This window comes from Sceloporus occidentalis, unplaced genomic scaffold (assembly GCF_023333645.1).
Source record: "Sceloporus occidentalis isolate IW3139 unplaced genomic scaffold, rSceOcc1.0.p SCAF_36, whole genome shotgun sequence".
Classification (NCBI taxonomy): Eukaryota; Metazoa; Chordata; class Lepidosauria; order Squamata; family Phrynosomatidae; genus Sceloporus; species Sceloporus occidentalis.
In genome coordinates, this window is record NW_028317016.1 from 9,658,246 (window position 1) to 9,682,860 (window position 24,615).

Genomic DNA, 24,615 nt, shown 5'->3' on the forward strand with positions numbered 1-24,615 from the left:
CAACTCTTCATAAGCACAAATTATAAAACATACTGAGCTTTTACTTTATATGAAATGTCAAGTGTTTTGTATAACTCCGGGTTTGTATTTTTTGTTTTTAGTGACGGCTCCCAGCTCCCCTATGAGTCCTCCCATGTCTCCATTGTTTGTTCCACCGGAACCCCAGGGAAACAAAGATGGAGAGTGCGCCGTGTGTTTCGACAATGAAGTGGAAACAGTCATTTATACCTGTGGACACATGTGCCTCTGCAGCAGCTGTGGGATGAAGCTAAAAAGGCAGGTCAATGCCTGCTGTCCTATTTGCCGGAGGGTCATAAAAGATGTCATTAAAACCTACCGTCCTTAAACATGGAAATTCGGGTTCACGGATAATTTTATGCTGACTTCTACTTAAAGAAAGAAAGAAAACGTTTTAAATCAGGGATTTTCCCTTCAACCGTGCTTTATATTTCAGCTTTGGAATAAGCCTAAGGATATGACAGACACGGCGCCGTATACGTATCCCTATGTCTTCACACTAGCTCAGTTTGCTTCGTCAGTCAATGGCCAGTTGAAAAAGAACTAAAAAATGTCTGTGGTTCAGGCTCACAAGGTGTATTTGCTGAAATCAACAGCTGACCAACAAATCCGTTTTGCAGGTGCCTTTACTCAGGGGTACAATTAGATCAAAATAATTAACCATTTAAGAAAATATTTTGATGCCAGTACAAGCCAAATCAAAATATAGTAGTGCCTTTGCATTTTATAGAACAGGCACACCGTATTTAGTATCATGCATACTCAAAACAGCCCTTACCCCATGTAACCAATTATTTATAGATCAGAGTAACCTAACTCCAACTAGTTACTTTCTAAGATTTACGCATGAAAGCCTGCCTTTGTAATCTATATTATATATTAAATTAAATTAAAGCGCAAAATTCTGAACCCCAAATACAAGATTTACTTTAAAATAGCAGGCAAATGAAGTGAAATAATAGAAAGTCATGGCCATGTATTTAATTCTCTCTACCTATAGCATTCTAGTATTTTGGATCCACGTGAATAAAGAGTATTTTTGTAAAGGTGCTCGATGCTTAAAATGGGTATGGCAGTAACATCAAATGCTCTGGATAAAACAAAAATAATTGGTTGAACAGAAGAATGGTTCTACTTGCAACTTCCTACTCTAGGAAAAGCATATTCATGTTTGGATCCATTTGGTCATTTCTGTAACTGTTTCAAAATCATTATGTTTGTCCTAAGTGTGTAAAGGAAGTTGAAAGGATTGCCATTCTAATTTTGGTCTTACCCTTCTACTCGACCTGATCTTGCATATATCCTGTGGTGCCTTGTTTTGGTCAACTGGAAACAAGAATAAAGGGCGAGCATGGACTGGGTATCTGCTGGACATCAGTTTTGCTGCTCATCGACCTTCATTGAGCTGATTCAGTTCAAGATAATGGAGAGTATCTAATCAGTTCTCCATAGTTACTAGCCAATACTGAATAAGGTTATTTTGTACATTATACTTTGTCTTTGTTGTGCTACTTACAGTGTACTGAGAACATTGAACTTTTATATGTCCACTGCTTCTTGTCATCCCACCGAGCACAATGGTTATCATCCTAAACCATCAACAACACCAACTATAACTCTGTATCTTGAGTATTTTTTTGTGCTTTTTAAGTGTTATTTAGAAATCAGTGGATATTTATAATAGTGTTGCTCACTTAGTTAATTATCTTGTGCCTACTTTCTGCCTTGGGGTCCCGTTAGACCATTATATGATAACTAGGAAGGGTATGAATTGTGGTGATATTTCTGGCTCATTCTCACACATACTCACTGCACACTATACAAATGACACCTTATTATCTAGCCTAATGGATCCTGTGCCATGCCACTGACCGGTTATTATCTTGCAGACGTGGGAGTCATAGAATCGTAGATTTATCTTAGGAGAATGCTAGTTCAGGAATGGAATGGACTGCACTTCATAGGCTGTATTACCATCTCTGTTTCTACAACAATAAAACTCAAGATGAAATGCAGGAGTCAGAAAACCTAGGTTACAAGTTAAACAAAAGAAACAGAACCGGATGCCTGCATGCTTCTCACGGATCCATGAGACTAAACCTATAAGTAGATCCACCTTTGCCCTTTGGTAAGGCTGAAACTAGTGCCTCTAAATGTAAGCACATAGCTTTGTGGATAATGTATATTATATTACCCACAGATATAGCACACCTTATATTACCATTTTTTCTGAGCAAACAACTTGCTTGTTTGACATGGTCATCGAAGAAGGCTGTCACAAAATGTACTTCCTTTGGTTTTGGGGCCCTCTCTTTTCCCAGTGTAAAATTTTGTTTTAGCAGCTTACTGATAAAAACCAGTTACCTAGTGATATAATAGAAAAAGTATCAGAAAACCTTTTTTCAGTAAAAGTAGTGGAGTATGTGGTACAAGTAGCGTCTAAGACACACGTGTTCATTTTATCGAATGAGCTTGCGCGGTGGTAGATAATCAGTGGTTTGTTCTTGACTGTATTAGGTGTGTTGTATTGTGGTTTCCTTTTTCTGTTTTAAGGTCACATTGTGATTAGTTTGTAAAAACTGCATTTTCAGAATGAATGTTCATTCCAGTCCTAGGTGAAGCAAGCGGGCGCATAGATCTGGAGTAATGCTACTCTTCTATAAGAGAGCTGCTTGTTTCACAGATGGTGCAGTAAGTGTAGGTAGAGATTATGTAAGTGACTTGGAAAGGCCCATGTCTTAAAAGAGATCAATTTCAGAGGCTCAGTTATCTACTAATGTTGCTGCAATGATAGTCTTCAATTACTAATAGACAAATTGTATCTCCATGAACATTTAATTCTTCATTATTCCTTTGAGAAATAAAAACATAACCAAGAGTCAAGATCATTTCATCAGGTGCTTTATAAAACCCAACTACCAACTTGAATCAACTCTACTTTTTGTAAACACGTTTCCATGCATTTTAGTCCACTTCAACTTTAGTTGAGATGCTAGTCTAATCAGCGTTCTCTAATCTATATGGCTAGTGAGTTTACTTTAGTTGATGGGTTGCTAATTTTAAGACAACTCAGTTGAGTAACAACTCCAAATTTAGACAATATAGACTATAGTATCCTATCTTATCATGACATGTTTAAACACAATATAGGGAGACGATCTCGGATATTTTAAAGCACCTTTCAACCCATCTAAAGGAATGGGTACAACTTGTCTTCCAATACTTGCAAAGGCCTTCCTTGAATGTTCTGATAACATAACATTGATTTTAGATAAAGCCACATATCCGTAGTTAATTGTCCATTGCTGAGACACACCATTATCGTTGGAGTTCCGTCCCATCAGATAGTAATGACCTAACGGAAAGCAATCACCAGAAGATAATTCCCTTAATTTATTTTTTTCCCCCCAAGTGTGTTAGCTTCCTGGGAAAATTACAGATTAACGTTTCAAATTGTTTTGGAAACTGAATTTTGGCTAGTAGGTTCCTAAAATCCTATGCATATAGTCAGAATCATTACAGCCGGAACATATGTTACATTTCTATTTTTCACGAACTTTAAAGGAAAAAAGAAAATATTAAATTAAATGCTTAAAACTTATTTCTTGACTTTTCCAAGTCCACTCACCACAAAAACATTGACATTTGAGAAACCAAAATGTCATCCCATGGAGTGCCCCGACTGTTGCACTAGGCGAACAAACTCCTGCACTGGCACTCAAACCGTGTATGACATGATTCATCTGTTTATTATATCTCCCCTTTTCAAAGCTACATCGTATTTGTGCATATTACACTGGTATTCTTACTACACATTCATAAATCTGGATAAAAAAGGTATATGAGCTCTTGCGCATAGGATATCTCCAGGCATTCTAGAAGGCCCACGTGTGCTCATGGTTAGAGATCCTGGAGACATTATAGTATAATAACATCCAGCAAATGAGTCCTTATAACGTTAACAATCCAATCCCCCCCAAAAAAAACAGGTACTATATTTTTACGCAATGTTCTATACTCCTTTCAAGGGTTGTCCAAATGCAGTTCCTCAAGGTCGTGCCTCTGATTTTGTGGTTATATTAAAACAATACCGTCCAAATTTTTTGCAGTACTCAATCTGTTCTTGAACTGTACCCCACCCTCCAGAAGACAATCATTGTACAATTACTGTGTATTTTTTTGTAACTTTGAAACTTTTAATGGAAATATAAATATTTTGCATAGAAATTGTCTGTGCCTTAATAAGGGTGTTGTGCACTTTTTTATATTCAAATGCAAAAAAAATTATCAAAAAAAAAATATTCACATTCATGTTAGGTAATTGCTTTCTTTGTTATATCTGAGTGAGAATTGCGTATTTCACTGTATTTTTTCCAAACCATTATCTTCCCTTGATTTGTTTTGGAAAATATATATATATATACTGTTGAATTATAGTTTATGACTGTGATGCCTGTAATACAACTGTAAGCTTTATATATATATATATAGTATGTATAAAAGAATTATATTGATTGTTTGTTTTGCACCTCCCAGTTTGTGTTTTTCATTGTACATTTTTATCTGTTATGCATCCATAGCATTATTTCTGTTTGAAAATAAAAACGTCCCGATTCAAAAAGCCATTGTTTTTTGTATTATATTGCATTTCATACACATTAACTGGTCGCATATTTAGGTGATTGTAAAAATGTTACCTATGCAGATCTCAACCTGCTTTTATAGCCGTAATGATATTCCCTCACCTTCTAAAGCAGCCAGGACATCCTAGGTTGGATCACAGGAGATGAATAATTGATGGGGATGAATAATTGTTAAAAATAAGGTCAAGATGGATGCAAGAACACACAGAGAAAGGCTTATTTTTCCAGTGGAAGCAGCAAGAATTGTCAGAGAAAGGTGTGAGGATATAAAGGAACATAATGGCTACCCTGCGCTAGCAAAACACTGTAAAGAGGCAACATTATATAAAGAAGAATTGTTAGGAAACTTTGCATTTCTCTCACCCCTACCACTGCCCCATACATATCACGTTACCAGCACTGGCCTGAGGTATACCCACGTCTTACCAAACCCAACTACCCCTATTCCAGGGGTGTCCACGTTTTTTCTGCAGTGGGCCACTTCATCAGAATTGTATACGTGAGCGGGCTGCACTCATTTTTCACTGTGAGGAAAATATGTCCTTTAATAAGATATGCAGATTAAAATAATGTAAATGACACAAAACTTTTACTTTTCCTCTGTGATTTGTGGGCCTAGAAAGTTTTGTGACTACAAATTCAGGATAAGTAAAAATGAAATAGTTCTATTTAATCTAGGGATACACCGAAATGAAAATTCGGGACCAAAACCGAAAATTCAGGGTTCACTTAGCGGAAACCAAAAATGCGCCCCCCACCTTTAAAAATAATAAAAAATCCCACACTTTTAATAAAAGTAAGTCACACACCAAAATTGTACAAAACATTTAATAATGTTATATATATATTACGATTGTTAACAGCAGTCTCAGGCATAACCAGATTCCAGCATGTACTGGTTGGCTGGGCATTATAGGAGTGTGATTGCTGTCAACAATCATATATAAATTAATATTGTTATTGTATTTTTTTGTCCAATTTTGGTGTGTTAACCACACTTTCATTAAAAGTAAGTAACACACAATCGGATAAAAAAATTCAACAATATGACTTGGTATGATAGGAGTGTGATTGCTAACAGCAATCACACTCCTATCATACCTAGGCAACCAGTAAGTGCTGGAACCTAGGCATGATGGGACTGTGATTGCTGTTAGCAATCACACTCTTATCATGCCAAGTCAGCCAGTAAATGCTGAAACCCGGCTAGCTGCCCCCCTTGTGTTTTGATGCAGTATGGGGTCTGCACATCACTTACAGCCACCCTGTACCAGGCCCCCCACCTACACATCCATGCTATCACACACACACATTCATTCACAGATTAATTCCCTCAATCACGTATACTCATTCAATGAGCCTCCCCCACCCCCTTACCTGCACTGCAGCTCTCTCGATGCCACTCACAGACTTCAGCGTGGGCCGCGGCCTCCCTCTGCGGTCTCTTGTACTGCACAGAGGAAGCAGGACAGGAGCAGAGTCATGTGATGTCACGTGACTTCTGGGTTCCGCTTCCTCTGTGCAGTACAATAGACCCTCCCACAGGTAAGCAACAGGGCCCTTGTGATCCCAGTTGCCCTGGCTGCCGATCTCACGCGGGCCGCACCTCGGGGTCCCGTGGTCTGCATGTTGGACGCCCCTGCCCTATTCCATTACACTATTCTCAACCGATGTGAAAATACACCATCTCCTGCGTTACACCTTTACTCTTACGCCAATCAGCAGATTACCATGGCAAGTAGATCCAGACAAACTTCAGCACCTCGACTTAGATTGGACTGGTCCTTTAAGGCCTGCATTATTAGCAAATGCCGCAAGCCTTTTATATGCTTATAGATAATTGAACAACTTAAGTTCTTATTCAATTTAAGAATAAGAAAGACTACAAGCAATTTGAGGATTTTTAAAGTATACATTAGATATACTGTAGCTAGATAGATGATAGATAGTAGTATGCAGTTGGTACCCCCTTTGCTACAACAGCTTCCACTCTTCTGGATGGCTTTCCACTAGCTTTTCTGTGTTAGGTTTTGTTTTTGTCATACAGATGACAGGAAAAAATAAATGAGTGAAGAGAGAAAGAAGGAACTTGCACTGATGCCTGTGGGAATTTGTGCCCATTCATCGAGTAGACCATTTGTGAGGTCTGACAGTGATGTTGGATGAGAAGGCCTGGCTCGCAATCTCCGTTCCAGTTCATCCCAAAAGGGTTCGATGGGGTCAGGGCTCTATGCGGGCCAGTGAAGTTCTTCCACACCAAACTCATCCAACCATTTAAGGAAAAATCAAACTGCCTTCCAGATAACCTGGTTGTGGCACGCAGGTCTGTCCCTCCCCAGATGCAAATAGGCCATGTAACACGCCACAATGAAATAAAGGAATCTATTGCTTTATACACTCTCTCTAGCTATGGCTATAAGCAAAAAAAAAAGCAGCAAAACCTGAATCTGCAAGCGGATGGAGCTTCCGGGCAAACCTTCTCCCCAAATCAAAGGAACAGTGTTTATGGTGTGCCAGAGGCTCCGTCTTGTGCATTACTTCATCAGAAGGCCCTGTCTAGTTGTCCATGGAGAAGTAGACAAAGAAAGAGGACTCTTTGGAGCAGCGGACAAAGAAAGAAGACAGAAGAACGAGAAGATACAAGACAAGGTAATGAGATGGACGCAGAAGCTGTTGGCAGAGAAGGTAGGGATTGATTCAGAGAGAACGTAAGAGAAAGTGGATGATATCAGCGAGATGTCACTGATTGAACTATAAAATATGCAGGGCTGCTCAGCCCTTTTCACAGATAAATATGTCAAGGATAGCTCTTTATAATGCATAGCAAATTCAGGAAGTTGAAACAATTCATTCCAGTAATATAAACAAAAGTGATGCCGATGTGAATTTTTTTCTGTATACCAGAAATACTTCATTTTCTCAGTACATGTCCAAGACTAGACTGCCACCTACTGGTAACAAACAGAATAAATCCGCAGCTTTCGCATACATAGACAGACATGTAGGTCTGCATATGTGAATTGTCACCAGCGGTCCTATGAATTAGCTGTAACATGTCAATAAACCAGAGACTTGAACTTAGAAAAAAAAAAAACATTTTATTAAACTTGGAAAAGGGTTTTGTCAGGTTACATTAGACAGAACACTATGGAAGCATCTTGAAACTGAATCATTTACAACTTTGATATTTTTAAGTTTTTGCAAACGCAACATTATTGACATTGTTATTGTCAATCACTATGGAAAACCATGATGGCTTATCTTCATTACCATCTCCAAGAGATGATGTTATAGTGTGAGAAGGCACAATGATGGATATGAAAAAACAGAGAGACCAGCCAATTCCAAACAAATTGAGTTCAGGAAAAGAAAAGGGTTTCAAAAAAAGGCACCTTCATCAATAATTACTATCAGGAAGACTAATATGGCTTGTAGGCCAATTTCATCACTATTATTTATCTGGAATTACAGGTAGAACCACATCGCCCTGGCCTGCTTTCATAATTCCTCACCGAGAGCAGACATGTGGAATAGGTGAATATGGAGGTGGTATTGCCATTCGCAGGCTATCTTTATCATTAAAAGAAGTCTACTTTTTTATTATATGTTTTTACAGTATTTGGGACACGGAGAAAGCAACTGGTAGCATGCAACAGCAGGGCACATGGCCTTTGTGATAAGCGACACAATAGACTATATAATACTGCAGAATACCATAGAGTACACTGGAAAAGGTGTAATGTGCGTGTGTTTTGCTTTGTTGATGTTTAAATTAAACATCTGTCCAAATTACTCGAACAACAAGAGAAGGAATTGAAATGTGGATATGACTGGCCCCCTACAGCACAAAAAATAGAGATACCTGCATTTGCAGAGCACTGCTCCATTGATACATGCATTAAATACTTTGGTGAGGAATACTTTCTTTTTAATATATTCTTCCCACTATATAGCATTTATAACCAAAAACATCACATTATATAGCACATCAGAAGCAACTGTCAAGTGCATATTGACCAGGTAACACAACCATGTCTGTTCGCTTTTTTGAACTTACATGTAGATGTAGCATCAATACAACAGCCTGGTTTGTGGTTGGACTACAGATCTTGCAATACGCAACAAGTTATTGGTAAGGTTTCCAAAAATAAAATGCCTTCAAGTAACAAAAAAAATAAAAAAAATAACATATAGTTAGCTGCTAAGTTATTTAAGTATACTAAATTGTTGCAATCTGAGAGTTAATGGAGTTTGACTAATACTAGGTCATCTCACCTCCTCCTGAGAGCATGCCTAAAATCTAGTTCAATTGTTATTTGGCTGTTTAACCCACCTCATATGGCTTGGCCTCAGCAACTTGACCTTTTTTATCTGGAGAGGAGGTTTATTTATATGCATTTTCTATGCACTTTACCTGGTTTCTCAATATTAAAGAATATATAAACATCTTAGTAGGACCTGCCCATTGCTAACCATAGTAATGGTTTGTGGTAATGCAGTTTTTTACTCACCCAAATAAAAATTGTGCTAGTTACATTATTGTCGGTTAACTCAATAAATATCCGAGTCTAAGGTTGCTTTAGGAATTTAAGATAACATTTCATGGGCTAAGTGGTACTAAAGAGGCAAATGCTTTAGATTTGTTTCCCTCGACTTCGGCTTCAGTGTATGGACAAGTCTGAAGCAGCATTTACATGGGAATTACTGCTGGGACGATAACCTTACAGAGCCATCAGTCATCGGTTCGGTAAGTCGTACCCGATCAGGGCTAGAACGCAGTTGCCTAATGGAAAAAGTTACATAGTTCCTTAGAAAATGTAATCAAGTGTAATTTTTGTTGTAAAACAGCAACATTATACTTTCACTTTGTCTGACAGTTCCTTAACATTGGAATACATCTTTCATTTTTAGTCAAAATTATATTTAAACCCCATGAGAACAAAAACATATGTACACAATCACTCAAATATTGCAAAAGCAACATTTATCAAAGGTACAACAAAAGTCTGAATGATGACCAGCGTCTCCACATTTGGACTGAGATGGATCTCAGGCCACAGACTCTCTTGAAGTTCTAGAGAACCAGCTCGCATTTAAAAAAAAAGGATTTTCGCGTAAACATTTCTAAAGAAATAAAATTGCAATTTTCTGAAAAAAACTCTATTTCTATGAAATGTAAGACTATTTGATATAACCTCAAATTCTATGCATTAGGAAGTGCAACCTAATTGCGTTGTAGTGCAGGTCCTGTCCACTTACAAATCCTTCTCTTGTTATTCTAAAAATGAAAGAAAAAAAAACAAACTGCTAAAATAAAAGTAAAAAAATGGAATGTATAAAAGCAGACTTTATGTAAAACTATAAATAAAACTGCCATTTAAATACACAAGAAAATAGGAGACTATTGATTTTTGTAAACTAAAAAAGGAGCCATTATGGCTTTTTTGCTAGATAATTGGAAGGTATCCAGCCCTCCCAAATTGGACCACCGCTGAGGACCTTACAGAACCACCATCCACTTGAACTCTTTTCTTGCACCTCAAACACTGTCCCTTCCTTGAAGCTGTTGGCATCCTCATCACCATCATAATCAGCTACGGCAATGTAATGGGTTTCTTTGAGAATATCAGATGGGGGCATGTAAGGAGCAGATCTCTCTTTATGTTCTGCTTTGCCAATCAGTCTCGGTGCTTGGGTCTTTGGAACAAAGCTATTTTTTACTTTGGTGTCCTCAATGCTTGATGAAGGAAGGAACGGTTTAGCTTTTGGTGGGACCAGTATTGGCCTGTTGGCCATTGGTGCAGCTTCAAAATCAGAAGGTTGTTTCCCCTCGCACTGGTCACCTGATGCAGAGACTTTTTTAGGAGGAGGGGGCCTTCTTGGAGGGACAACAGGCCTCTGTAGGGGCTCTCTTGCAGGCGCTGTAACATGCTTTGATTCAGTACCTGCAGTCCTTACAGGTACTGGCAGTGCTTTGGAAGGAGGCTCCCTAAAATAATCATTTTCTTGTTTCAGTGGAGGCTTGATGTCTGGTCTGTCCTGGGGTCTGCCAGCAGCCCCTGTATTAGGTGCAGTGTACAGTGCACTGTCGCTGATCCCACTACCTGCAACTGAATCCTGCTCAGTTGATTTATCTACAGACTTTGCAGCTGGCTTAAGTCTGCTTCTTAGATTAGAAATGTCAACTTTATCTTCAGCTGGTGGTTCAGTCTTTGCAGCAGTCATTGGTTTGGGCCTCACTTGCGGCTTGGCCTTCAGGAAAGGGTTTGGAGCTGTCAGTTCTGGCTTTTCTGCAGGAAGCTCAGTTCTTGGTTTGTTGGCGACAGGCTTGAGCATAGGTTTCTTGAGCTCTTTAGGAGACACTTTATGACCACATTCAAGGCCCATTTCATTTTTCAGCTGGAACATTTTGCTTTTATCATTTCTAAGTTCAGGTTTCTTAGACTCCTTAGGTGGAATTGGTTTCTGAAGACTAGGAGGCATCATGGCACCAGGTGGTTTTGGGGGAGGAGCCCTTAGCTGTGGAATACTTGGCCTCTCAGAAGTATCTTCTGTTTTCAGCATGGATTCTCTTCTTGGTGGTAGACTTGGCTTCTCCTCCTCATCAGCATAAGCTGCTTCATCATACACATTATTCACACTTTGTTCTCGTCCATCTGTTATAGTACTTTTACCCCCTTGATCTTTGCTCTTCCAGTCCTTGGACCACTTGGCCCCAGAATCCATTCCATTTTGAGGTGGTTCTGGCAGAGGCCTACAGGGACCAGAGGCTTCTTCAAAAGAGCTGTTGTCACCTGCATCTCCCAAGCATAACTGGGCTATTTCACTAGGTAAAGGAGCCAAAAAGTTTGGCCTTGAAGCATTGCTTGTTTTTTTATATTTGTCAATAAAGGTGGCAGGGGCCCAGCCCTCTTTATCATCAATCTGAATATACCACCATCCGCTATGGTTCTTCTCAATCACCTAGTATAGAAAAACAAAGTAAATATACATTTTTCATAAGTAGTTTATGGTATAGAGGGGACAGAGAACACCTAGTTTGAAATGGGACATGTATCCAATACATTGATATCTTCTAAAAATAAACGGTAATGACAATATTTGCTGAGAATAGACATGCAGGACTAACTGTACTTATAAGTACTCTACCTTTGATATGCTTAAAAGCATACCCATCAGGGACAGTTTTTATTATCAGTAGTTAAATTTTAGTATTAGAAATAGTAACCAGGGAAGAGGAATGTGTTTATATACTAGGGCTGCAACAACTAATCGATAAAATAGATAATAATCGATAATGAAAATCACTGCCAACAAATTTCATTATCGATTAGTTGAATCAGTTTTATCGAATATAAGATGAGGGTTTTTTCCAGAGCAAATGCTCTGAAAAATACCCTTCATCTTATAATCCGACCTTAAATAGAGGTTGAATAATAACACTAAGATCCAGAACCCCCGCAGCACTGCAGGGGCCCCGGATCCTCCTCTCTGGCAGCCGGTGGGCATCTGTGCGATGCGTGCAGACAACCTCCGCTACTGCCGACACTTCCACTGGGGCTTCTATGATGGAGCACCTGCGTCACATGACCTTCCGGTGCTCATTTATAAAAGTGCCGGCCAGCAGCAGAGGTTTATCTATGCGCATCACGCAGGCTTTCGCCGGCTGCCTCTACTAGACACCAAGGAGTATGGAGCATGGGGGGTAAATCTGGGGGGGGGAGGCAGAGTGGCATATCAGGGGCACAGTGGCATATAGGGGGTAGAAAGCATATTTGGGGGTGCAGAGTGGCATATTTGGGGGTGCATAGGAATATCTGGGGTATAAGGCATATCAGAGAGCACTATGGCATATAGGGGGTATAAGGCATATAGAGGATATAAGGCATATCTGGGAGGCAGTGTGGCAAGCCTGGACTCAGCTGTGTATAACTGGGGGGGGCAGGTTGGGAAATAAAACCAAGAAATGCATTTTTCTCAAAGTTTTTTTATTCTGCTGTTTGTTTTAAACATCCAGTAATTTTAAATAAATGAAAATTTTACATTGTTTTTTTATATGATTAATTGAAAATAATAGTTCGTTGCAGCTCTATTATATACATTATATACACCGTGTTGAGTTCAACACAGACACCTGCAAAGCAAGGCATTCATTTCTACAACAGATCGACAACAGGGCTCACAGAAAGACTTCTCACCTCAACTTTAAGTCCAGCTTGGAAGCTGATACCATCAGGGATGATTGTCTGGAAATCTGCAATAGTATAGTATTCTTCTTCAACATGTGGGGGAGTGGGTGGTTTTGGGAGATTCACACCTCGGGGCTGAAATGTGAGAAAGAATAAGGCATAAATCAGTAAAATAAAAAGGTTAATGTTAATGAAGATAAAACAAGAAGAACACACCATGCTCCATAACAAAGGAAGGAAGCATGTCAGCGTCTACAAAGCAAGGGAGTAATGGATCAGGCTCACCACATAATACGTACTATAGTAAGATCTCGGCGAGGTGGAGGTCTCTGTCTCATTGTAGGAGATTCTGGGAATTATAAACAAACAATAAATGTACAACAAAGCTCCACACAGATTAGTACACAATCCTTCGGTGTCAGACTAAGCTGTGTACCGGAAATGATGCTAGTAAATGTGTTTTTCAAAACAAATGGTAAGGACTACTGTGAATAAATGAAATTAAATGAAACTCATTAATATACAGGAACCTTACTTTGTTTAATGTCAGCAAAAGGGGAAGGCCGTGCATCAAATCTGCCATCTCTTGTAGGACCAGAGATCTCCCTTTCACGCCCAGCATAGCCTTGCTGCCTGGAGAAGCCATCTAGGTCCAGGGCACTGGAGTTGGCACTTGAACCTGCAGCAATCTTTTGAGCCAACAGTTCTCCACTGATCTTTTTTAAATAGGATGCAGGAGCCCAGCCCTCGGCACCTTTGTATCTGTGAAAGCAAAAATTCATCTCTAATGATTGTAAGCTCGTTTTAGCAAGGCCCTTCTCGCCTTTTGTTCAGTACGTCAAATTGTTATGTTATATACTGCTTGTTATGTCCTGTCTACCCATTGTACAGTGCTACGGAATATGATGGTGCTATATAAAACAATAAATAATAATAACTTAAGCAAGTTTCTTGTTACACTAAAAATTTGTGGAACACAATGAATGCGCTTGGAAAAGAGACAAGAAGCATTTTTTCTTCTTTCACACATCTAAGCTAAAGGCATTGTTAATGAGATTTACCGTCCTCTTCCCACGGGTGCCACTGACCAGTCTATCTTCTGAACACACTTGGAAACAGATGTACTTCATACCTTATTTTCCACCAGCCCTCTAAATTCTTCTGAATGACCTCCACCACGGCTCCTCTGTCCAGAGTGATTTCATCTTGATCCCTTGCAGTATAGGGGTAGATTACACTATACTTCTCCTCTGTTAGCAGAGAAAACAAAAAAGAAAAAACATTTGCATCTTTAGGATAAAGATTTAAATGGGTCACGTATATGTGTTGGAAGCAGTCGTGGCCGTTTCAACCAATACATCATAGCTCCAGTAAACTACATGTGATCTGTACGTCTTCATATAGAACTATAACAATCTAATTGGTAAACCAAGAATAGAAAAATAGCTGTAGGTTATACATTTAATATATTCATTTTATATATAATTTTTTTCTCATTGATACATATTGAAACACATGCCTTAGGCAAGCACAGAAACAGTTGTTTTGTTTGATTTCTAGAAAGAAAAATCCCATGCAAAACATGCGAACACAAATAGTTGCAGGACATGCAATCTATGCCAGGCAGATAGTAAAACAGGGACTATTAAACAGGCCTCTCTGCACCTGGACCCCATCCACTGGTGTATAAGTCCCCAAGTGTCCGTCGGCGGCCGACATGCCTAGGCAAGGACCAGTATCTCCAAGGGGCTGGGAGCATGTTGGAAAGTAGGAAGTGACAAAACAAGAAGTGAGGAGCCGGTATGATTCTCCAAAAAAAAAAACAAAAAAAAAAAAACCTTTCATGAAAGGTTTTTTTTTTGTTTTTTTAAGGACACCAGGTTTTTTTTCAAATGGTGCCTAAAGCGACAATTTCTTTTAGCAGCAATCTAACTGTTGACGAGTGGAGAAATACACATTGATGCAGAGTTATAGTGAATGTTACATGAAGTGTAGTACAATACGTTCAGACACATAGACATAACACATAAAGCTATGAATGTGGAAAGTTTGTTTTTAGTCCTTAATTTATTTAAAGTAATTAACAGTGACAAACAGTTGACATATATTTGTTGTCAGAAACATGCATCTTGAAAGTATGGCACTTCAATCTGTAATAAAAAGCTTATGGAATCTTACCTTCTTCAGGCTGAATTGTAAAGTCATCTTGTACCCCATCTTGAGCTTCTAAACAGGTAGCAGGTACCCAACCTTGCTCATCAGCAGTACTCACAAACCACCAGCCTAGAAATAAGAACTTTTTTAATTGTTTTTTTACTTCAAAGGGTGTGAAAGAAATCTTCAATATCGCCCAAGTATTAACTCTCCATATATATTCAGACATGTCACTGTTAGATATAGTTGAACTTTTAACTTGTTCTTACCAGACTCATTTTTCTCAATGATATCCACGACTTGGCCTACTCGAAGACTGATCTCCGAACACTCCTGCTTCTCATAGGCGGCCGCAACCACATACTGATCGAGGACTAAGGCATCTGATGATGCAGAGTCTCCACCTGTCCAAAAGTGCATCAAAACTTAATTGTGAATAGTATGGATAGTAAGATAAATACATATGCTGCCAGGCCAAAGCTATGAAAGATGAAGATTAGTTTTACTACCATGGAGATTAATTGGGACAAAAATCTAGATGCAAATGTTTTATCTTAATTTCACCTTCACAACTACCTTTATTAAAATGTTTTCCAAATAAAGATTTATTTCAATTTGGCTTTGGTCACTCTGGAGGGCTAGGATAAACTATCCTTGAGATAAAGTACTTGCGATAAATTAACTATTCTTCCATATTGCTGGAAATCATGGCTTGGTCACCACAGCTATAGTTAGACTTTAATGTAGATGGCAGAATCATTTTCTCAAGCAGCTGTTGATTGGGTCAGTAAATTTTGCTAAACAAAGCCATTCTGTGATTGTGTTGAAGCACAGCTAGAGGGCAGTATCGCATTACACACGACGGACATGGACCGCAGTACCCTACTGGAGGAGTTCAACAATGTGTGCCCAAAGTGTTCAGTATGTTATTCTTTTACTTATGTATATTTTGTTTAATGTATTAATAAAGTGCCAAACAAATTCATTTTCACATGAAAATCCTGCACAGCATATTAGCAAACCTCCAAATACTAACTTATAACTAATACTTATAATTACTGTCAGGGTCCCCATTGATCTAAGGGGCACCATAGAGTGTGAGGAGAGGCCTTTACACGTCCTACACAGGCTTCAGATAAACCGTGTAATGTATATTTATGCAAAACACGTTCAGACATAGTTATTCTTTTTTATTACTTTTGGTAAATATGGGTCCTCAGCAAGTTGTTTGTTTAGGGTTCCCATATGCTTGAGCCCCTAATTACTGTACAATTATCCCGTGACCTTATAAATATACATGAATGGTTTGTTTCAGGGTTTTGATGGTTTAATGATTTAGATTTTTTACAAGGTTCCCATACAGTGCTGAAGGGTTGGTAACAAAAGTTTGTTTCTCCGCTTTTCTTTCTTTCCTTTCTTGACTTTTATTTGTGTTGGTGGTTATTTATTATGGTCACTATTGTAAAAGATTCCTTGACTTTTGGGTTTTTTGTATTACTGGATGTGATTGTTTTTTGCCTTTTGTGGAACCAATACATTTCTTAACCGAAAAATATTGCATTTGTGGTTTTGTTGCACACTAAATATTGTTCCTGTACTCAGATTACTCAGCTTTTCACATGTTTAGGGCACAATGGGTTCTGGTAACAGGGAGCTTTGTTGCAGAATTGGCAAGGGATGTCACAGAGCAGTCTCTGAGTAGGTGTGCTAGCCAAGGACTTGTGCTGCTCATACCCATTCACTTACTGATCCGTTTTCCCCAACTGGTAAGATCGTGATTCCTATGGAAACCACACTTTCAAGGTTTGCGAGGGTGTAAAAGTGAAGTTTACAGTAACGTAACTTAATATCAACTGTGTTGATATCATGATAGATAGTATACATAGCAACCGCTCGCCATTCTGAGAAAAAACACTGTGCATCCACCTTGATGAACGCTATGCCCTTTATTGATCTTGCTCTAATGTGTTTTGGACCTACCAGCATTACTACTCCTAGGAACCGTGGAGTTTTCCCCTAATATGTCATGGTGTATTTGGGATACTACAGTATAGTGACCTACATTTTACCTGCTAGTGTTTTACTTATTAGTGAGCAAGGTGGATTTAATTAAATTAAACGTTTAAAACATTAAATCTCACGATGGAGTGAGATGAATGAGTAATCATAAAACGGTGCTTCCTAAATCTTCCTAAATAAAATAAAAACTTTAACCTCAAATCACTGAAGGCTATACAAGGATTTGCATTTTCTGATTGCAATATCCACAGATCTACAAAGGGGGAACATCTTTCAGCACCTTCAGTCATGGTTTGAGTATTATACACTATTGATTATTGTGAAGAATTCTAAGATGCATCAAGAACCCCATATGACTATACTCAATAAACTATCTAAAGCAATTTTCTAATCTTTCTTAAAAATCACATGAAACAAGTGTTCCATGTAACCGGTATGGAATGTCCATATGAGACTAACGGGACCCTCCATCACTGAGATCACTGGAGAGGCCTGACTGCCAGCCTCCTCCTATTGACTATGTGTCAGGGTCCATCCAGGCTGCGGAGCTGCATATCTCTGTTTTTCCCTGCCTTGCCTCAGTTCCCATGTTTTGCTGTGGTCCACTCCTGGATTTCCGTATGCTGTCCTGAACCTCTGATTCCTTGATTCCAGTCTGCTCTTAGCTTCAGCTCTATTTCCTTTATAAGGTGTGTCCCACCCGTTTGTTCTGTTTGTCTCAGTCTGCAGTCTAAAGGCATGTCCTTCTCGGTTCTGTGTTTGGATTCAATGTTTAGTTTATCAGTACTTTCGTATGCAGGGCTTAGCGTTAGGACCCACCGTCATTGGAGTACTTTGGCGTAGTGGTGGGCTAAGCATACTATGGCCATAAGATGTGATGGAATCTCCAATTGTTATCACATAGTCCTAGGCTAGTTCCTGTATCCATGTTTGTCTGTCTCTTATGTACCTTTGCCCTTCTTCCCTGTATCATCTGAGGATTTCGGTTCCTCTCTCCTCTCCTCTTGTACCAGTTAAGTAGTCCTATCCTTGCTTAAAGGAGAAGCGTCCAAGGATTCTGGCTCCTCACTCCTTCCCCTGTGTTCCTTGCCTTGTTCCCCGTCCTTTGTTGTGCCCTGTATCATGTATGTCTTGTCTGGTTACGTTCCTTGCTCTGTCCTCCTTGCTCCTTGCTCTGTCCTTGCTTGCTATGTTTCTGTTCATACTCTACTTAGCTTCCGTACTCCCAGCCTGCAGCACCCTGTCATGAGTCTAGTGCTATGTCTCATGCCTGCTCCAGGGTGCCTGCAGGATATGTCCAAGTTTAGTTTGGATTTCCACATCCAGTCAAGTTTGGTTCTGCCTTGTTCTGGACATCATCAGCTGCTATGTCAGGGTGCTGGTATGTGGCTGCTCATCCCTAGATGCCCACCTGGGAGCGTGCAGTCGCCCTGCACCAGGCCCTGTCCTGAGACTCCGCTCCTGCACTTAACTCCTGAACACAATCTTTGGGCGCGCTGGGTCCTTACAGTCGTCTGTATGGACCCAGTCTGTGACACTATGGGCCCTGGGTTTGTAAAGACTTCTGTGGCTACCCCCAGCAGTATCATCTCATCACTGTCTGAGGGGATTATCTCCGGCAGACAGGCAGGATCTGCAAGCAGGGAGTGACCGCCATTGTTTTAATTTAATATCAGACCCCTCCACCCCATGGTGCATTATTATGTTGTATAAATCAGCCCCCCCCCCCTATTGAATTGTTAATCCCATTACTGCCCCTGTTGTCTCTGGGAGGCAGATTAAGGGGGCAGTTTGTGTCCCAATATCTTCTTTTATGTTAATGCGTGTTTTGCTGGATATATCCAGCCCTGTGTATGAGAAATAAATCAGTCTTCATTTGGTTTTACCCTACACTGAGTCTCGGCTAGTGACTAGAGAACCGGGGAAAGTGTGTTGTCCCAGGCTAAGGGAGCACAAGTCAGCGGAGGTAGTCGGACTAACCAGCTCTGTGACAGAAACATCTTTAAAAAAAGATTTAGATTTTAATTAGAACTGTGGCTACGCCCCCCCCCCACAAAAAATGTGAATAAAAACAAGTAAAATCCCCTAAACACTGGTAGCCACAGAATTTATACATTCAAGATCCTCTGCATCCTTCCCAATTATCCAGGCAAGTATAAACTCAATGAAAACATTCTAAAACTGTTCAAAGATTAGTGAATTTATGTACTATTCACACCTCAGCTGAAATGGACCAAACCAAAAGAGAACACTGGGTGCCTATATTTTAGGAATCATCCCTCCTATGATTGATGGTGATGTGCATTCTCACTGGAATTCAACACAGAAGCATGGAATTTGATGGAACATAATAACTGTTCTGCCCATCTAGTCTACCCATGTACAAACTGAGACCTTGATAAGTCCTTGGTCTTCAGTATAGCCATGTACTTGTTTAAATCCCCCTACTGTATTACTGTTCCATTTATAAAAGAAAATGAGGGGAGGAATATGAACATTGTTACAGGGCAAGATCATCAAAAAGGTAGACATGGGCACCATAGTCATTTTTTTTCAGAAGTACATGTTTTCCTCTTTATTGACACTTGCCACTGAAACATGTAGATGTAGATGTTGTAGTTCATTGCTAACAAAATCCCTACTACCCCCAGACAGCTGAGGTGCACCCACCACACATGACAGTGACACACAAAAGTAACGTGAGGCTAGTCTGATCACCACACACATGCTCTATCACCAGCAGGGGGGGGGGTATTAAAAAAAAAAAAAAAAAGACACCAAACATAATGTAAAGAGATGTGGTTTAGACAGAAATTGGGGGGGGGGGTCTAAGTCATTAGAAAGACTACCTGTTCTAAGGAAAGGTGATGCTTTCGTCAATAAGCCTAACAAAAAAGGGAAAAGAATGCTGTGTGAATCTCAACCAATTTAAGCTAAAAAATAAATAACATAAAGGTGTTTGGTAACTGAAACACACCACAAATATCAGTCTAAACACAACCCACTTAAAGTTGCATTGATTTTCATTTGGATGATTTAGCCAAAGAAAATTATTTAAGTAAAGTCAATACAACATTTGATTTCTTAACCTAATTCCACAACGTATCAATCAAGTAAAAAACATTAAAAAGAAATTAGAAGTCCACAAATAAATCAAACAAAATTAGTCTTCATTACATTTAACACAATGTACCATTTGCTGCAACATGTTTTTGGCTGTCTGTAAATGCAGTAGTACTAAGGTTTCTATTGAAAAAGACATACTGTCAGGGGTGGGCAGGCCCAGGGGCCATTCATAAAGGGCTTGCCTGACCTGGAATGACCCGGTCCGCATCACAACAGCTCTTTTTGAAGAGTTTTGGTTAGGGGAGATCGTGTAACGTGATGTCACATGACCGAGGGGTAAAAGACTGGCTGCTCACACAGTGTGTGCAAGTGCCAGAAAAGAAGCTGCAGGCGAAGTAAGAGAGTATGTATGAATATACAGTACGTATGCTAGAATTAGAGTATATGTATGTGTGTGAGCATGGATGTGTGCGTGTGAGCATGAATGTGTAAGTGTGTGGGAGAGGGAGTGTGTGTTAGCATCAGTGTGTAAGTGTGAGTGTGTGCACACATATATATTCCAGTGCGTATGCGAGTTACTGAGGTGGGGCAAGTGGCAGATGGGACCACTTTCCACCAGTGTAAGCAGTTAAATCTTTCAAACAGTCCTTAAGAAAAATCCACCTGGGCTCTAATTAAAATGCAAGACATTTGAGAGTCTGCTGGGAAGCCTTAATGACAAGATCAAATCATGTTGCCTTAATTATAATAGTGCTACAGAATAACCTGGAACACAAACCAAAAAAGTAATAAAATAATACTAAAATGCCCTCTCTTAGGCAGAGCAGTGAAAAAATATGGAGCAGATATATGAAAATATGAAACAATAGATAAAAAATTAGGATGTTACCTAATTGCATCGATATGAATAGTTGCTAATATTTTTTGCTAAATTTTTATTGCAGAGAAATTATTAGTGGTCAACATTCACATTTCGAATTGGACATTTTGCAAGTTACATACATCACCATATAAAATACTCCAGTAAGGAGGCACACTTACCCATTCTTTTCTTTCCAATAGGTTCCCTAAAAGAGTAGGAAAAACAAATATTTAGCACCATAGATGGCAGAAAAACTACAACACATGCCTAACGCCACAGCCACATAATCAGTAAACTAACAAGTTATAACATCAGTATTTATTTTGTAAAATTATTTTTGGTTTCTGGTTGTTTTGTCCACTCTGCCGGTTTATGATATTTTAATCAGTATGTTTTACTCTGCTTCATAACATGGACAAGATAGATGCCTTCACTGGAGTTCTTATGCCAGTTGATGTCAATCTGGACTGGGTTTTCTGTACATTAACTCAGTATGGGATTCCTTCTTCATTTTTGATGACTTGGGAACCATGAGCATGGGACTGTTGTGGTACGGAGTGTATTATTGATGTGATTTACACTATGTTATGTTATTTTTATTTATAGCTAATCATGTTTGTATACTATTCCAATTAATTTTGTGTATTGATATGCTTTTGTTAATTTTTAACGGTTTATTTTAACTATATTTCAGGCACATGCATAATCCCTCACAGACATGCAGAATGCAGTTCAGGGAGGCCACCGAGCAGAATGAATTCTATGTTATATACTTAGGACATTAACACCACTAGTTACAATTTTTTTTTACTTGACAAAGGTGTTTTTTTTCTCTGAAACGTCAGGTAAAGGTCACACAGGGTCTGCCTTTATTAAACTTAAGGGCCACACTGGCAATCACAAGGTAGTCCTAGCACCTTTAGGCCAGCGGCCTCCTAACGACGGATGTCGCACGTTACTTTTGGATGCTCGCCTAGCGTGTGGCCAGGTCTACCTACAGGTGGGAGCGTGAGATTACGCGAGTATGGGATGGCAAAGGCAAGCGGCCTGTTAACCCTTGCACATGTGTGCCAATTGCTGTGCTTGTGTAGTATCTCTGATACACTTATTCTTTATAATAGATTTTGAATGCAACCTTGGTGTGCTGACCTTTCTTTATCATTTGAGTTGTTGTTCAGGTTGGATTGTGGAGAGACAGCCTCATATAGGTTACGGCATATAGGTTGTAGGGTATCCTTCTTTTCTTGTGTGCTCTTCTGCAACTTTTATTGAATTTTTGTTACTTTTCTACAACATCTGAATCACAACCATGTGCAAGACTGATCCAGCTTTTGTATTTGGCTACATGTTTCTAATAAGGAATTTGTTCATGAGCAAGCAGTTTATCATAAACAAAACATGGTGAACGTACACTGATGCTTCATTTTAGCCCATTAACCATGTGTTATTTTCTACTCTGGCACAGAAACTGTAAAAAAAAAAAATTAAAAAAAAAAAAAAAAAAAAGGCTTATTGCATAATCGACTAAATTAACCAAGACTTGGTAAAACTTATGAGTTTAATGCTAAACCGCTGCAAAGTTATTTGGGACACATGTGGTTAAATGTCCTGTTCTAACTAAATACAGTAAGCATATCATCATTCCTAGTACTACAAAAGTCCCAAAAATAATTATTATTTTTGGGGACTGATTTGTAAGTTTTCCTGTCAATGCATAATTGTCATGTGACACCAAAGCATGCAGTGATAAGTTGTTGCCATGAAAACTATAAACACTTCATTGTGTGTTTTTAATGCATGTTGAGCCCGTACATGTACGGGCTTTGTCATTAAGGGGTTAATATGATTAGTTCTTTAGGAGAAAGCATACAATGACTGATCTGCTAAGGATTATTAGTCAACATAATGTTTTGACTAAGTGGAACCGCACCTTTAATACCACCCTATCTTCCAACTTTTTTCTTTCAGAATGTTTTTTGCAGTTTGCAGAGACAGCTTTTATTGGCAATTATATAATATACCTCAAAGAATCCATGCTTTAGTTACTAGAACCTATTACCTACTTAAAGTTAAGATAAATATACTAAAACTGGCTCACCTGAACCAAAGCATTTATCAAAACCTCTGGCATACTAATCAGAAAAGCACCGACAAGGTGGCCCAACATCAAATTGGGAAATATTGACCTCCTAAAATGTCTATGAGCTGCAAGTCTTGGAAAGTATAGTCATTACCAAAGCGTTCCTAGCTTAAGAAGTTACACTGACAGGAGCTCCATTTTAATTTTCAAGAATAATTTATTGTGCGGAAGATGATACACAGCGCAGGGGGAATGTTGTAACCAGATGCCACGTTGGGCTCTTTGACAAAAATTCCATATCATTTAAGTCTTTCCAAGGGGTTATAAGAAAGACTTTTGGACACCACTAAAAGTAGAAGCAGATGTCACACTCTCATCTAAACCACGGGTTGTCTAACCTTTTATCAAGGGACCAATCTAGGAAGCACTTGGAAACCAATTTTCAATTGTAAAAAATGTGGACAGATATAAGAAGAGCTATAATTCCTGTGTCTCCTCCAATGCTTCTACACTCTTGATGCTGGATGCAGTTTTGTGATGGAGGGATGGATGGAAGCCTGGGCAACATCTTTGTCTTTTATAACATGTAGTGCTAAGATATGGTCAGGCTTAGCTGTTCTTTTGATCTTCATTACTGTCACATCACTAAACTTTTGGGGTAAATAAGCCTTGTTATGATGCATACACTAATTATTTCAGTTGTTGACATATCATGTCCATATTTCTTTCAACTGTATCCATTTAATAACATTTACTGGAAAAAAAAAATGTAACAAAACAAAAAAAGTCTACTGCTAGCCACAAGTGCATTATCCAAGCCTTCTGTGCGACACCATCAAAGGGATACAGGGGTTTCTAGCAGTTTACTGTTTTTTATGTATTTAATATGAAAATACACACAGCCACATTACATTTAGACATTGAAGCCTATATTTTGCTCAAGTTCCTGAACAACGTCCAAGGCGTGTACACCACGTTAATGGATCCGATTTGCTTTGGCACGCAACATGTTAAGGGCTCCTTCTGAGTCCCTCATACTCCTGGAAGGAAGACAGATGCAAATAGTTTTAAGCGGCACTTTGCCAAAGGAGAAACTCAAGGTTGTTTTATGAATGAAAATATTCCACTTGCTGAAGATATATGCTCATTCAGGCTGTCGATGAATGATGACAGGGACCTTAGAGCACTCAGGGTCATGCGCAGTGAAACGTGAATTGGCTTTTAAAGAAAAGACCACTGCAGTAATAAAATGGGCCAACCCTCATGGTGTAAGTGATCCACTTATGTTGATAAAAGATAAATCAGATTCCAGTTTTCACTTTCCATAAGTATAAAAGGCAAAGAGGGGTTGAAATGCAGGCAAGGAGTCTGCTGCCACAAAAGTAGTCAAAGTAAAATGGAGTAGAGTGTACAAAACGGGCAAACTAGATGGGTGGATTGGTTCTGCTTTCCAAGTGAAGTGTGGCATACGTAGGAGTGAAAAAAATGTACTTCAAAATACACAAACCCAGACTTTTAGTAGTCATTAAGGAACAGCCCAGATTGCCCAAGTGACTTGGAAACTTTCAGGGGTTACTAAAAATA

The 24,615-nt window shown here is 39.1% G+C and overlaps 2 protein-coding genes across 3 annotated transcripts in view; one reads left to right on the top strand and one right to left on the bottom strand.

Annotated features, from left to right (window-relative positions):
* Positions 1–346, top strand: part of LOC149297926 (E3 ubiquitin-protein ligase NEURL1B-like) — a 44,375-nt gene extending 44,029 nt beyond the window's left edge. The window contains exon 6 of the mRNA XM_089488089.1: positions 102–346. Coding sequence (XP_089344215.1) covers positions 102–346 — 245 coding nt within the window. The remainder of the gene's footprint in view (positions 1–101) is intronic.
* Positions 347–10,094: 9,748 nt separating this feature from the next.
* LOC149297927 (SH3 and PX domain-containing protein 2B-like) overlaps positions 10,095–24,615 on the bottom strand; it is a 69,098-nt gene continuing 54,577 nt past the window's right edge. The window contains exons 6-14 of one of the 2 annotated variants that reach the window (XM_089488094.1): positions 21,131–21,156; positions 15,274–15,408; positions 15,029–15,133; positions 14,516–14,599; positions 13,983–14,100; positions 13,386–13,612; positions 13,150–13,199; positions 12,860–12,985; positions 10,095–11,624 (exon numbers count right to left, since the gene is read on the bottom strand). In XM_089488094.1, coding sequence (XP_089344220.1) covers positions 10,095–11,624; positions 12,860–12,985; positions 13,150–13,199; positions 13,386–13,612; positions 13,983–14,100; positions 14,516–14,599; positions 15,029–15,133; positions 15,274–15,408; positions 21,131–21,156 — 2,401 coding nt within the window. The remainder of the gene's footprint in view (positions 11,625–12,859; positions 12,986–13,149; positions 13,200–13,385; positions 13,613–13,982; positions 14,101–14,515; positions 14,600–15,028; positions 15,134–15,273; positions 15,409–21,130; positions 21,157–24,615) is intronic. The other variant, XM_089488095.1, reaches the window with a different exon arrangement.